The sequence below is a fragment of the Heloderma suspectum genome, chromosome 2 (assembly GCF_057233095.1).
Source record: "Heloderma suspectum isolate Gila_16-S chromosome 2, 16-S_ref, whole genome shotgun sequence".
Taxonomy (NCBI): domain Eukaryota; kingdom Metazoa; phylum Chordata; class Lepidosauria; order Squamata; family Helodermatidae; genus Heloderma; species Heloderma suspectum.
The window spans coordinates 291,475,522-291,488,171 of record NC_139459.1 but is presented as its reverse complement, the minus strand read 5'-3'; the positions used below and the strand labels follow the sequence as shown (position 1 = coordinate 291,488,171).

Genomic DNA, 12,650 nt, shown 5'->3' with positions numbered 1-12,650 from the left:
GCGGATGTCAGAACTGACTCATGTTACGGCCTGCATCCATTCGCATAGGCACAGCACTCTTGAGGTGCAAGGAAAGAAACAGTGGCTTGCCAAAAGGCAGGGTCTCTTCTAACTGGCTTTCCTCGGGCAGAATGGACAGAATGCAAAACTGGTTGCCTACATCCCATCAAGCACACCATCCACGTGGGCAACACCAGTTCAGGCCAATGCTGCTAATAGTACAAATATTTTTGGATTAGTGCAAACAAGCCCACGCACGGTTCGTAGACGAGTTTGTATGCTTTTCATACAGTGGTACTTGGTGTACAGAAAACCATTTCTACATTTGAATCATTTTTGCTAGATAAGGAGGAGAAAATTTCTTTTCTCACAAGGATCGAAGTAGCTATTGATATTATGACAGAAGGAGAGAGCTGCCTCCTGAAAGGGAGAGATCACAGTTCAGTCACAGAGCACAGGTCTTGATCCCCCCCCCCCCCGCCTTATCTCTACTTTAAAAAGGAATCTCAGAAGGTCAGGGAAAGACTCCTTAGAGAGCCACTGTCTGTCAGAGTATATCGTATTGGGCTAGATCATCCTTCCTCAACCTGGTGCCAATGGCTAGGGATGATGGGAGTTGTAGTCCCACATATCTTGAGGGTACCAGGTTAGTTTGAGCTCGATGGACTGATGGTCTAACTCAGTACTTCGGCCAGGAAATGCAGAATTAATCCTTGGCAGTGTCTCCACTGGTGGTAATGAAGACATACTAGTCATATTTGGTCCCAATACGAAAATTCATATCTATATTATTCCCATGCGATTAAATAAAGCCAAATATCCCTTTCCTTTGCTTATACTAGGTAAGAGCTGTAAGGGTTGCAACAATGGTCAATGTTCAAGATGAATTTTGTCCTTTTAATCTTGGGAAATCATGTCAGCAAAAAACAAAAAGAAAAAAGAAAATCTACCCACACCCATTCATTCCCGAAAGCTCAAATTTCAACTTCCTCCATTACAGAACTACAACAGCAGATGCGAGGGGTGGTGCCCAAAAGCCTGCTGTCTGCATATACCAGGCAGTGAGTAAAAGTGCTGGGAAGTTCTTTTAATATACATTGCATTTGTTCGAATAAAAGCTTTCATTACGTCCCTTTCAATTAAAGTGCTTAAAACATTTTACAAAAGGAAAATTTTGGAAGTGAGCAAGCAAGCCGTTCTGGTTTCTCAAGGGAGAGGAAAAAACAATAAAGTTAAACAACAGAAGGTTTTCTAAGTCACATTGGAGCACTTCTGCACAACACAGACATCTGGGAAGCATATGTACAGGAAGCAAGCTCAGTCTTATACAACTCTGGGTTACTGGAATTACTAAGCAAGGAAACATCATATTACCCTGTGCTTAAAATGTCATATATAGCTAAACCTCTATGGGCAAAAATAGTTGACAAATTCAATCTTGATAATCCAAGTGTCAAGATAGACACTCACTGGAGAGTATTCTCAGGAGACACCAAACTGTTTTGGACTCTCAGCTAATGAAGGCTGTAGGATTTCAAAGCAGAGTTTCCTGTTTCACTATCTTCAAATGACGTCTATGCTGGTGATTCAGTGCAAGCTGCAAAGTACTCATTTTTCCCAGTGTGAGTTCCAGTCTGTCATCAGAGGAACTGAATTTCCCCAGCAAAATGAGCCTAAGGGCCATTGCGCAATTTATTTCATTAGTTCAAATTAAAAGATTGCTCTTGCATACAAATGAAAATTGTATGTCCTATTTGTGCTGTTGCTAACATACAGCTTTTGAGTGTTGGGCCTACTTTAAAGACATGCCCCTTCCCTAAATCTACATTCATTTAAATGACAAAGAGAACTTGGCAATTACGGTACAGAAATATAGATTGTATTAGGAAAGTTCACTGAGTAGTTTTCTTCTATGGTTACTTTATAGGGAATAAAGGTTTCTCATAGTACAAATAACAAACCAAGTAAGGACATAAATCTAGTGAGCAACAGGCAACATTCAAACTAAATGAACACATTAGCATAATATTCCGTGATTTCTGAACCTCTCCAGATTTGTGACTGCAACTTACATGTGGCTTGAGAAAGTGATCCAGTATCTATATGTCTAACCTTGACAGAGTGAAGAATATGAAGGGTTGGATCCAGATGTAAGCTGGGTCAATAGTACTGGCCAAAGTGGACCTCCCTGAGCCCTCCTTCCCAGGGCAGCTCCTCCAGCTGAAACTGCAAGAGGGAAAGTCAGGAGGCCCTGCTACAGGGGATTAGCTATGGTGTGGAGGGGAGGGGGAGATCCCCAAAAATCGGACGGAGGGATCTTCCGCGCTTCCTCTTGCAGAACGCAGATCCTGGATCCAACCCAATGTGATTGGCCTGCTGGTCTGAACATTCTACATAGCTGTTTCACTGCTTATGCACTGAAGGGGGGGGGGTATAGAAGAAGAGTACTAATATTAAAAATGGTATGCAACACAGATCTCATTATTAAATCCTTTGCATGGCTGGCTGGGGAATGTTAGGAGTTGTAGGACTTTTTCCTATCTTTTCCCTATGCATAGGATAATGCCCTAAATGTATTAAATTTAAATTATTAAGCTTAAAAGGTTCATAGCATCTTTTCGGTTCTTCATAAAATTACTGAAGAACTTTCAGAAAATGCACCTGGATAATATTTGGAAACTATGGCTGGGTTACAAAGAATACCCTAGGCACATCCAAGAGCTTGAATAAGCTCCCTAGAATCTTTTACTTTTTCTCCTTTGAATCTCTTCCCCCATGCCATATTTCAAACTGCTTTGGAAACTGTCCAAGTTTCAAGTGATGTTTACCATGGGGCACGGGGAAGCTCCTGTTTGAAAAAAACTAAGTTGGAAGATCATTCTGGCAGATGGGACTAATGGTGCTTTGGACTCAGGCCTATGAAAAATTTTTGTGAAGTGATTCAAAAATTATAGAATTATATTCCTGGTTATGGGGAAATGGAAGACAAACATGAAGACCAAGCCATTCTCTTTTAGACACAGATATGTTTACAATGAACCAAATTTCAATCGGTCTCTCGGTTGGAAAGCTAGTGCCCTCAAATGGAAACCAACTTACAGAAAGGAGTGTGATGGCTGACTGTTACTACCCTAAAGGATATGGCACTATACATTCACCGTACAAAACTGTTATGGTGAGATTCAAGGTTTGGTAACAAGAACTCAATCAAATTTCACCACTGACTTTAAAATGAGCTAGAATTCCATCTTCTTTTTAAAATGGCACGAAAAGCTGAAAAATGTTTTGTGTTGCCATCTACAGAAAGAAGAACCAGGTGAATTGCAAAGCAGCTTGAGGTCTATCCTGTAACAATGGGTTGGATCCAAATTACCACACTGGAAGGGAGTTGGCAGAAGCTGACTTTCAGATACCATCATCTGATTTTCCATCATCTCCCCATTCTCCCATAGCTCTCCTCGGCTCTTCCCTACCCCATCCCACCCCACAGTCCAGTCCAACTTGAGAGAGCATTTTGGGGGGCTCTGGAGGCTGACAGGGAGAAGTCAGGACAAGAAAATCAGCTTCCAGATGTGGTAATCAGGATGCAACCCAGTGACCTGGTTTGTATCATCAAAACAGTCTGCAGTGGGTTGTTTAAGCCAGGTAGGCTGTACTATGTGCCAGTGTGTGCCAGGCAGGATTTGCATATTCAACAGCTTGTCATGTCATGAGAACCCAGGGACTGTGGGTTATGTGAGGGTTAAACAACCCTCACATAACCCAGCAATAAACAATAGGATATGCGAGGGTTGTTGAACCCTCGCATATCCCACGGTTCACAGGTTCGCACAACACAACAAGCCATGGCTGGGCAATGAATATTCAGAATGGCTGCTGGCATGTGCTGCCGTTCGCCATGGCTTAAATAAGCCACAGTGGGCTGTTCGTTCATGTGAACTGGCCCAGTGTCTTTTTGTACACCAAACATATAGGCCTCTTATTTATTCTCAGGGTGGCTAGCTTCTTATTATCCAACTCAGAAACAATTATACATTGGCCATAAATCCCTGAAAGTTTCGAAGGTGAAGTCATTCAGAATGTTTACTTAAATCAAAAATTCAAAGTGGGAGAAAAATAAACAAAGTAGTTTACTGAAGAGATATTTTAAATATAAGCTGTATTTAGAAACTGAAAAAAATAGAAAGAATTTTAAATTTTAGCAGTCTTACAGGTAAGATATATATGTAAACACACAATAAAAAGAAGAGTTACACTCACAGTAGAGCTGCTTTCAGATTGCCACACTGTCCCATCCTTACCAAAGATGTTTATGTGTTTATATTTGCAACACTGAGAGATAAGTAAGCAATCATTAACTTGTCAGATAACTTGACCAATAAAAGGACACCAACACAGCCTAAAGTAGGGAGTCTTCCACTTTGTTCATTGGGCTTTCAGAGTGTTTCATCATCGCTCATGTCCCAGATCTGTAATGAAAAAGGAAGAAAAATGGAATTCACTATCTTTGACTTTCTTTGATATCATTTATACAATTGTTAAGACATGGAGTATATCCCGGTCCTCCTGAACTTATGTGGCAGCGTAAGCCAGAAGGTTTAGAGATTCCAGAACACCCCACTGGAATGTAGACATTTACTACCAGAAAACTACCCAATATTTTAAACAAAGGGGCAAACCCTCTTATCAAACAATATACCAACCTGAGGTATATAATATTAGGAGAATGAGAAAAGCTAAGCTTTTATATTCATTTTGTTTTCTCTATTAATGGATTTCTCCGTGTGTGTGTGTGTGTGTGTGTTGCTTCCAAACTGCATTTTGTGGTGGGAAGAGCTGCCTACATTTAATAAATAAATAAATAATAAAATAAGAATAATAAACACCAAACAAGTTTTCTAAATTCTATGCAAAATATTGTGAAGGAACAGTCTGATGACAAAAAGGTGAGGAACTGTCATGTCCAGCATGAAAGATGGCCAATGCAAATAAAAATGACCAATTCACCAAGTCAAGGCCAAGGATGTGGAAGAAAATATGAACACGTTATCTTGAAATAGAACCTGAGGCCTCATTCAAGATCATAAATAGTTTTTTTAAAGTTAGCTTTATTCATTTTACAAACTTGAAACTCGTCCTCTGCTCTTCATGCTACAGGAACTTAAGGGATCTGCAGTGCTATTTCAAGCAAGCAGCTTGCTTATTAAAAGTTGCCAAAATTCAAAATTCTACAAATTAGAACTTTCCTATCTACGGCACAGACACACCCAGAAATGGGCTGTTGGAACAGTATGTATTTGATGAAACACAGGGCTAAAATGTTGGTATTTCATGCTCACTTCACTTGGACAGTCATTTAAGCAAGTAATGCTCCTCTAGGCATGTGACTGGTCAAAATCACTGGGTTGCCACCCCACCCCCACCACTGAGCTGGACAACGAATCTGCTATCTCATGATGTACTTCATTCTACTTCATGTATCAGAAAACTCACACAGCAGGGAATGAAAGGGAAGGTGGACTTTTTCTCAGGCTTAACATTTTGTCTCAGCTTTCATGTAGGCAGATATTGGAATCATGGTGTGTGGGTACTTCTGCTGTGGCAAGGATGTGCCTGGGAAACTCTGACACAGGGACCCATGGAGGGGGCACCACTATTTCAGTGACTTGGGGCAGAAAGAGATACAGCAGGAGGAGGGGTTCAGGACCACAAAGGAGAATGGCCACAGGTGTTCATACACTGTTCCCCTTCAACCCCCCTCCTCTAGTTCTCATGTACCTGGCGTCTCTTCCACTGAGCCCTCCTATCTTGAGGTGCTGCTCTTTAACACCAGATCGGTCCGCAATAAGACTGCACTCATTCACAATTTAATCATGGATGATAGGGCCGACCTGGCGTGTATTACTGAGACTTGGGTGGGTGAGCTGGGTGGAGTCAACCTAACTCAGCTCTGTCCACCTGGGAACTCAGTGCAGCACCAACATGGGGGGGGGGGCAGGCTGTGGTTAATAGATCCTCCATCTCTCTTACCAGGAGACCTTGGAGCAGGCCTTGAGGGACTGCACCTGGTGTTGAGCCACAGAGACAGACTGGGGATGCTGCTGGTGTACCGCCCACCCTGCTGCCCAGCATCCTTCCTGACTGAGCTGGTGGGGGAGGTTGCAAGTGTGGTGTTGGAGGAACCCAGGACCATGGTTCTGGGTACCTTCAAATTCCATGCTGAGGCTCTCTCCGGAGTTCCAGCTCAGGACTTCATGGCCTCCATGACAACCATGGGGCTGTCTCAGCATGGCATTGGCCCAACACATGAAGCAGGGCACACCTTTGCTTGGTTTTTGCTCCACGTTGTGAGATGGGTAGTCTGAAGATGGGAGGGGGTCCAAATAACCCCACTGTCATGGTCAAACCATTTTCTGGTGAGATTCGAACTTGCGGTGTTACTCTCCTCCTGCGGGGGTGGGGGACCCATTCGGATGGTCCACCCCAGGAGTCTGATGGAATCCAATGGATTTCTGAATGCTCTTGGGGATTTTCCAGTGGAGAGAGCTGGTGATCCAACCGAGGCCCTAGCCTCACTGTGGAACAGTGAGATGCGTAGCACCATCAACTTGATTGCACCCGAGTGCCCTCCCTGGCACCGTGGAGCCCATTCTGCTCCCTGGTATATTGGGGAGCTGCAGTCAATGAAAGAGGCTGGATGTCGGCTAGAGCACAAATGGTGCAAGACTCAAAGTGAAGACGCTCTAGAGCACATAATCATGCCCATTGCACGGCAGTGCAGGCAGCAAAGAAGGCTTATTTGTGTGCTCAAGTAGCCATCCAGCAGAGCTCTTCCTGGTGGTCTAGGGGCTGTTAACACTTTCCCCAGTATATGGAGCCCTGGCCCCGTCAAGGACCTGCTGTACCTCTTTGCATCGCACTTTGAGAACAAAATCACTTATCTCTGCAGCACACTTGACACTGTTGTTAGTGCAGTTCCAGTCAAGGTGTCTGATGATCCCACCATCTGCCTGATTTTGTGGGATCAATTTCAGTTGTTGTGGCCTGATGATGTGGACAACATGCTTGCAGTGATGCAACCAACCACGTGCCCTCTCAATCCCTGCCCCTCCTGGCTAATAAAAGCTAGCAGAGGGTGTATGACTGGGTGGGTCCAGGGAGTGATAAATGCTTCCCTTTGGGAAGGGGTGGTTCCTGCTGTCCTTAAGGAGGCAGTAGTACAACCACTCCTGAAGAAGTCCACTCTGGACCCAATGGTATTAAACAACTACCACCCAGTCGCAAACGCCCCGTTTTTAGGGAAGGTATTTGAGAGGGTTGTGGTGGAGCAACTGCAGGCACTCTCAGAGGATACTGATTATCTAGACCCATTCCAGTCTGGGTTTTGATCTGGTTACGGGACTGAATCAGCCTTGGTCACCCTGATGGTTGACCTTTATCGAGAGAGGGACAGGGAGAGTGCAACCCTGTTAATTCTGCTTGATTTCTCATCATCTTTTGATATCATCGACCGTTTTGATATCCTCCTGGATCAACTCTGTGGGATGGGTATCGGAGGCACTGTGCTACAGACGCACCCAGACGGGGCCGATTTGAGAGAGTAACACTGGGTGACTTTTCCTCAGCCCCTTGAGCTATGGGGTTCCGCGGGGTACCATCTTGTCCCCAATGTTGCTTAATGTCTATATGAAGCAGCTGGGAGCAATCATTAGGGGATTTGGAGCCAAATGTCATCAGTATGCTGATGACATGCAGGTCTATTGCCCTGTGACATCTGAATCAGGACCGACTGTAAACTGACGCTGAATCCTGGCAAGACAGAAGTCCTGTGGGTGAGTGGTTCCTGAGTCTGGAAGATAGGCTCCTTGTCTGTTCTGGATGGTGTTGCACTCTCTCTGAAAGATCAGGTTCATAGTCTGGGGGTACTCCTAGATCCATTGTCGTCTCTGGAGGCCCAAGTGGCCACGGCAGCTCAGAGTGCCTTTCACCAGCTCCGGCTGGCTTGCCAGCTACAGCCTGTCCTGCACAGGGTTAGCTTGGCCACGGTGCTACAGGCATTAGTAGCCTCAAGACTGGATTACTGCAATGCGCTCTATGTGGGACTGCCCTTTTAGGCTGCTCTGGAAGCTAAAGCTAGTGCAGAATGCAGCAGCTCAGCTGTTGTCAGGAGCTGCCCCTTTTCAGCTGCCCCTTTTCAGCATGAAACTCCTTTGCTGAGGGAAATGCACTGGCTGCCTATCTGCTACCGGGCCAGGTTTAAGATTCTAGTACTAGTGTACAAAGCCCTAAACAACTTGGGACCAGGATACCTGAGAGAGCGCCTTCTCCCTTACCAGCCTGCCTGGTCACTGAGGTCATCAGAGGGCATGTTCCTGGTGGTTCCACATGGGCCCATGGCCCGGTTGGAGTCCACCAGGAAAAGAGTGTGGTGGCCCCCTTCCCATGGAATTCCCTGCCTTTGAAGGTCAAGCAGGTGCCAACGTTGAGTTGCTTTCTGTGCCTCCTGAAAACATTGTTATTTCAGGAAGGCTTCCTCAAGTGACTGGCCATAGTTTATCAAATTTGGTTTTATCAGAGCTCTGTTTCTTCTTTTTTTAAAAAAAACTAAATTATTTTAACATGGTGTTTTTATCCTTTATCCTGTCTGCTGTTTACTGCTCCGAGGTCTTTGGATGTGGAGTGGTATAAAAATAGTGCAAATAAATAAATTTCTATTGCTGGGTTCATACAGCACTGTATGATGTGCTTCACAGGCTTTGTTAGTTACCCTTGGTACATAACCCATAGACTGGGTTCACACAATATGATAGCCCACATTCAAGGTTGAGTATGGGTTGTTGTTGCTGAAACGTGGGTTGTTGTGCTGTGTGAACCCAGCCATGCTAACAAACCAGGAGCAACCCATGAAGAGAACCCATGGTTTATTGTTGGGTTGTAAACTGTGGATTGTTCATGGTTGGTAAACCAAGGTTTCTTAGTGCAGCTGGATTCACACAACACAACAACCCACATTTCAACAACATAGTTCAACGACAACAAAACCCATACTCAACCTTGAGTGTGGGCTATCATATTGTGTGAACCCAGTCTATGGGTTATATACCAAGGGTAACTAACAAAGCCTGTGAAGCACATCTGGGTGGCAACTGCTGCCAGAACAAACCACCCATGAAGGAGTTGTTACACAGTGGCAGCATCGCAGTTTTGCACACATACAAGAAAATCTTGGTGCCCTAGCATGTGATATGGACTTTATATGGCCTACTACAGCATTCATATGAATGGGATAACTACTGGAGACAGACCTTAACTTAGACCACCATTACCATGAATTATAAAGTAAGTGAAAGTAATCTGCTGGAAACCAAAGTGAATAAAGTGTGCAAAATACACTTGCACACGTGAGCACATTTGGGAATTTGAGAAATGAAATGATTGCCACAAAGGATGTGGCTCATCACTTAATGGCTGCAGTGGGGGCTGGCTACTCAAAAGACAAGTAATTCACCCAAGGAATTGAGTACAAGCAAAGGGAAGTGAGTGAACTCCAAAGCTAGGAAGGAGGAAGAAATAGCGAGATAGAGAGAGGGAGAAAAATAGCAAGGCTAGAAGCTGGGAGAGAAGGGGAAAGAGCAAGGGAAAGGGGTAGAGGAGAGAGAAAGGAATGGAGTTAGGGGGGAGAAACAGCAAGGCAAGAGGCTGGAGTGAAGAGAGAGAGAAGGAAGGGGAAAGGTCTGTGTGGGCTGAAGAAGATTGGGCAGGGCCAGAAAGCAACTGTTTCCTTCTCTTCCTGCCCACCAAACAGCTGATCAGTGGTAGGTTCAGGAGCAGGAAAGAAAACCTGGTGCCCTAACATTTTTCAAGGCTTTTATAAAAAAACATTTTTTGAAGGGGACAGGGAGTAGAGAGTTTTACAGGCACTGTTGGAGGTGCCATGTTGGGGACCTTAATAGGACATACATAGCTTTGGCAGGGTCAAATACAGATGTAGGATATGAATATGGACATGTCTAGTCATGTTGCTATGGATACATTTTCGCTTGTGCAACCTGAGGGTGTGAACAAGGTATTTGGAGTATTGAGGCCTACTCCTTGTTCTCTAGAGCCTTGTCCAACCTGGTTAGTAAAATCAGACAGGGCTAGGCAAATGGATCTCAAGTGAATGCTTGCCTGGAACAGCATTTGGTACTAGCTCTCTAGGAATGTAGCAGTCTGAACTTTGTTGAAGAAAACTACCTTACATCTATAAATTGGGATAGTTATCATCCAATATCTAACTTGCCATTCTTGAGCAAGATGCTGGAGAGCCTCTGCTTCAGGTGAACATGGAGGACAGCGATTATTTGGGTCCATTCCAGTCTTGTCCCTGACCTGGGTTTCAGATGGAAACCGCTTTGGTTGCACTGGTAGATTACTAACACTGGGGAATGGTTGAGAAGAATGCAAACTCATTAGTTCTCCAGACATCTCAGTGGCTTTTGAGACCACTGATGGTGGTATCCTTCTGGATAGTCTTGCTGGGTTGCATTTGAGAAGCATGGTGTTAAGCTGGCTGCAGCTGGTGCTGGGGGACCTCTGTTCCATCCCATGGCCATTGCCTTATGGGTGCCTCAGAGAATAATCTTGTCCCCCATGTTGTTCAATATCTACACCAGGAGTGGGCAAACTGAAGCTCTCCAGATGTTTTAGCCTACAACTCCCACTAGCCCTAGCTTGCATACCCAGTGGTGAGGGAAAATGGGAGTTCTAGGCCAAAATATTTGGAGAGCCACAAGCTGCCCATCCCTGATGTAGATGCTGAACAATATGGGGGAAAAGATCTATATGAAACCACTGGGAGAAGTCATCCAGAGTTGGGCTGCAGAGATCAGTAAGCAGTTTCCAAGCAGCTCTACCTGTCTTTTCCACTCACTAATTCCAGGGAGGCTGTGGAACTCTTCAACTGGTATCTGGAGGGATGTGGTTCTAGAATGGATAGGGGTAAACAAACTGAAGCTTAATCCAGACAAGACAGAGGTACTCTATATAGCAGCCTTCCCTAACCTGATGCCCTCTAGATATTTTGGACTGCAACTTTCATCAGCCCCTGCCAGCGTGGGCAATGGTCAGAAATGATCTAAGTTGTAGTCCAAAACATCAGGAGAGCACTAGGTTGAGGAAGGCTGGTGTATAAGAAAATTGGCTGATACGATTGGAAAATTGTGAATAGCCTTGGAAGGGTTTACATTCCCCACTGAAGGACCAAGCCTGCAGCATTAAGGTTCTCCTGGACTCAGTGCTATCTGTAGAAGTGTAGGTGGTATAGGTGGTTAGGGCCTCCTAGGCTTGAACATCAGCTGCAATCCCATCTAGAGAAGGCGGACCTTGCTTCAGTCACCCATGTGCTAGTTACACACAGGCTTGAATACCAAATGCACTTAACGTGAGACTGCCTTCAAAGACAGTTTGGAATCTTCTCCTGGAGCAGAATGCACCCACCCAGATGCTTGTTGAGTCCAAGCAGCTGGAGGAATTTACACCAATACTATAGCAGTTTGATTGGTTACGAGTGCATTTCTGGACCTATTTAAAGTGCTGGTGTTGATCTTTAAAGTCCTAAACTTCTTGGCATCGGGTAATTTAAAGGACTACCTGGATGCACAAGATCTTGCCTTGGCCTTAAGATCAGCCTCAGAGGCCCTGCTTGGGGGGGGGGGGCATTTAAAATAAAATAAACTGGCAGGCAGTACAGACAGGGCCTCTGCAGTGGTGGCTCCTTCTCTGGGGAACTCCTTCCAAAGATACATAACTTTGGCCCCATCAGGCTGGCTTTTAAGTAGGCTTTGAAAACCCATTAGTCTGAGCTAATTTTAGTTAAGATGCAGTGCTGAATGTTATAATGGCTTTTATTGCTGTTTTATTGCTAATTGTTGGTCTTATATTGCTCCTTTTATTTCTTTAGATTACTTTACATATGGTGTTGGCCTTTGGAATGGAAAGGCTTGGCCCTAAAAGATGGCTTATAAATACTTCAAACAAATACACACACACACACACACACACACACACACACACAGAGTGGTTGTGTCACCCTGTAAATCAGGGGGAAAGCAATATAGGTACAAGTTACCTGTTCGAAGAAAAAGAAGAAAACCTGCAAAGTAATTTTTACAGAATCATTAAGGATGCAGTCCCAGAGTATCTCAGGAGTCATAGGGTTATTTAGATCTCCCCCTCCGAGGTGAGGAGTGTCAGGAGCGCCTTGGCGGCCTCTCTCAGTAGATTCCAATAGCCAACTCAAGACACAGATGAAAGGATTTCTTTTCAAAGCTTTAATCCTTTTACAACTTAATGATTCTTTCAGATGCTAATCACCAGCGACTAAAGCAAGGAACAGCAGAGTGGCCTAAGCTTCAAGTAGGCAGTTGATCCCCGTTTGAAAGAGAGTCACTTGAAGACCCAGAACTTATGGGCTAGGGAGAGATCCTCCCTCTTTCCCTGGGGTCCATGGGAGGTGGCCGTTGCTTGCGCACCAAACGGGCGCTACACCTCCTTTCCGCGCCCTCCATCGCTCATCGCTCTTTGCGTCACTACCAGGGTCACTATCTATCTCAGGAATGCTGGCAGGAGGAATCTCTGCCAGGTGCTGAGCCTGTGAGGGATGAGCTGGC

At 44.8% G+C, this 12,650-nt stretch overlaps 1 protein-coding gene across 3 annotated transcripts in view; it reads right to left on the bottom strand.

Moving 5' to 3' along the window:
• Positions 1-1,072: 1,072 nt before the first annotated feature.
• The window catches only part of ATG7 (autophagy related 7), a 183,134-nt gene continuing 171,556 nt past the window's right edge, over positions 1,073-12,650 (bottom strand). Inside the window, exons 18-19 of one of the 3 annotated variants that reach the window (XM_084839860.1) lie at positions 12,110-12,133; positions 4,118-4,469 (exon numbers count right to left, since the gene is read on the bottom strand). In XM_084839860.1, coding sequence (XP_084695986.1) covers positions 4,437-4,469; positions 12,110-12,133 — 57 coding nt within the window. In that variant the 3' untranslated portion in view covers positions 4,118-4,436. Of the gene's footprint in view, positions 4,470-12,109; positions 12,134-12,650 lie in introns of all 3 variants that reach the window. The other 2 variants (XM_084839861.1, XR_014788511.1) reach the window with 2 other exon arrangements.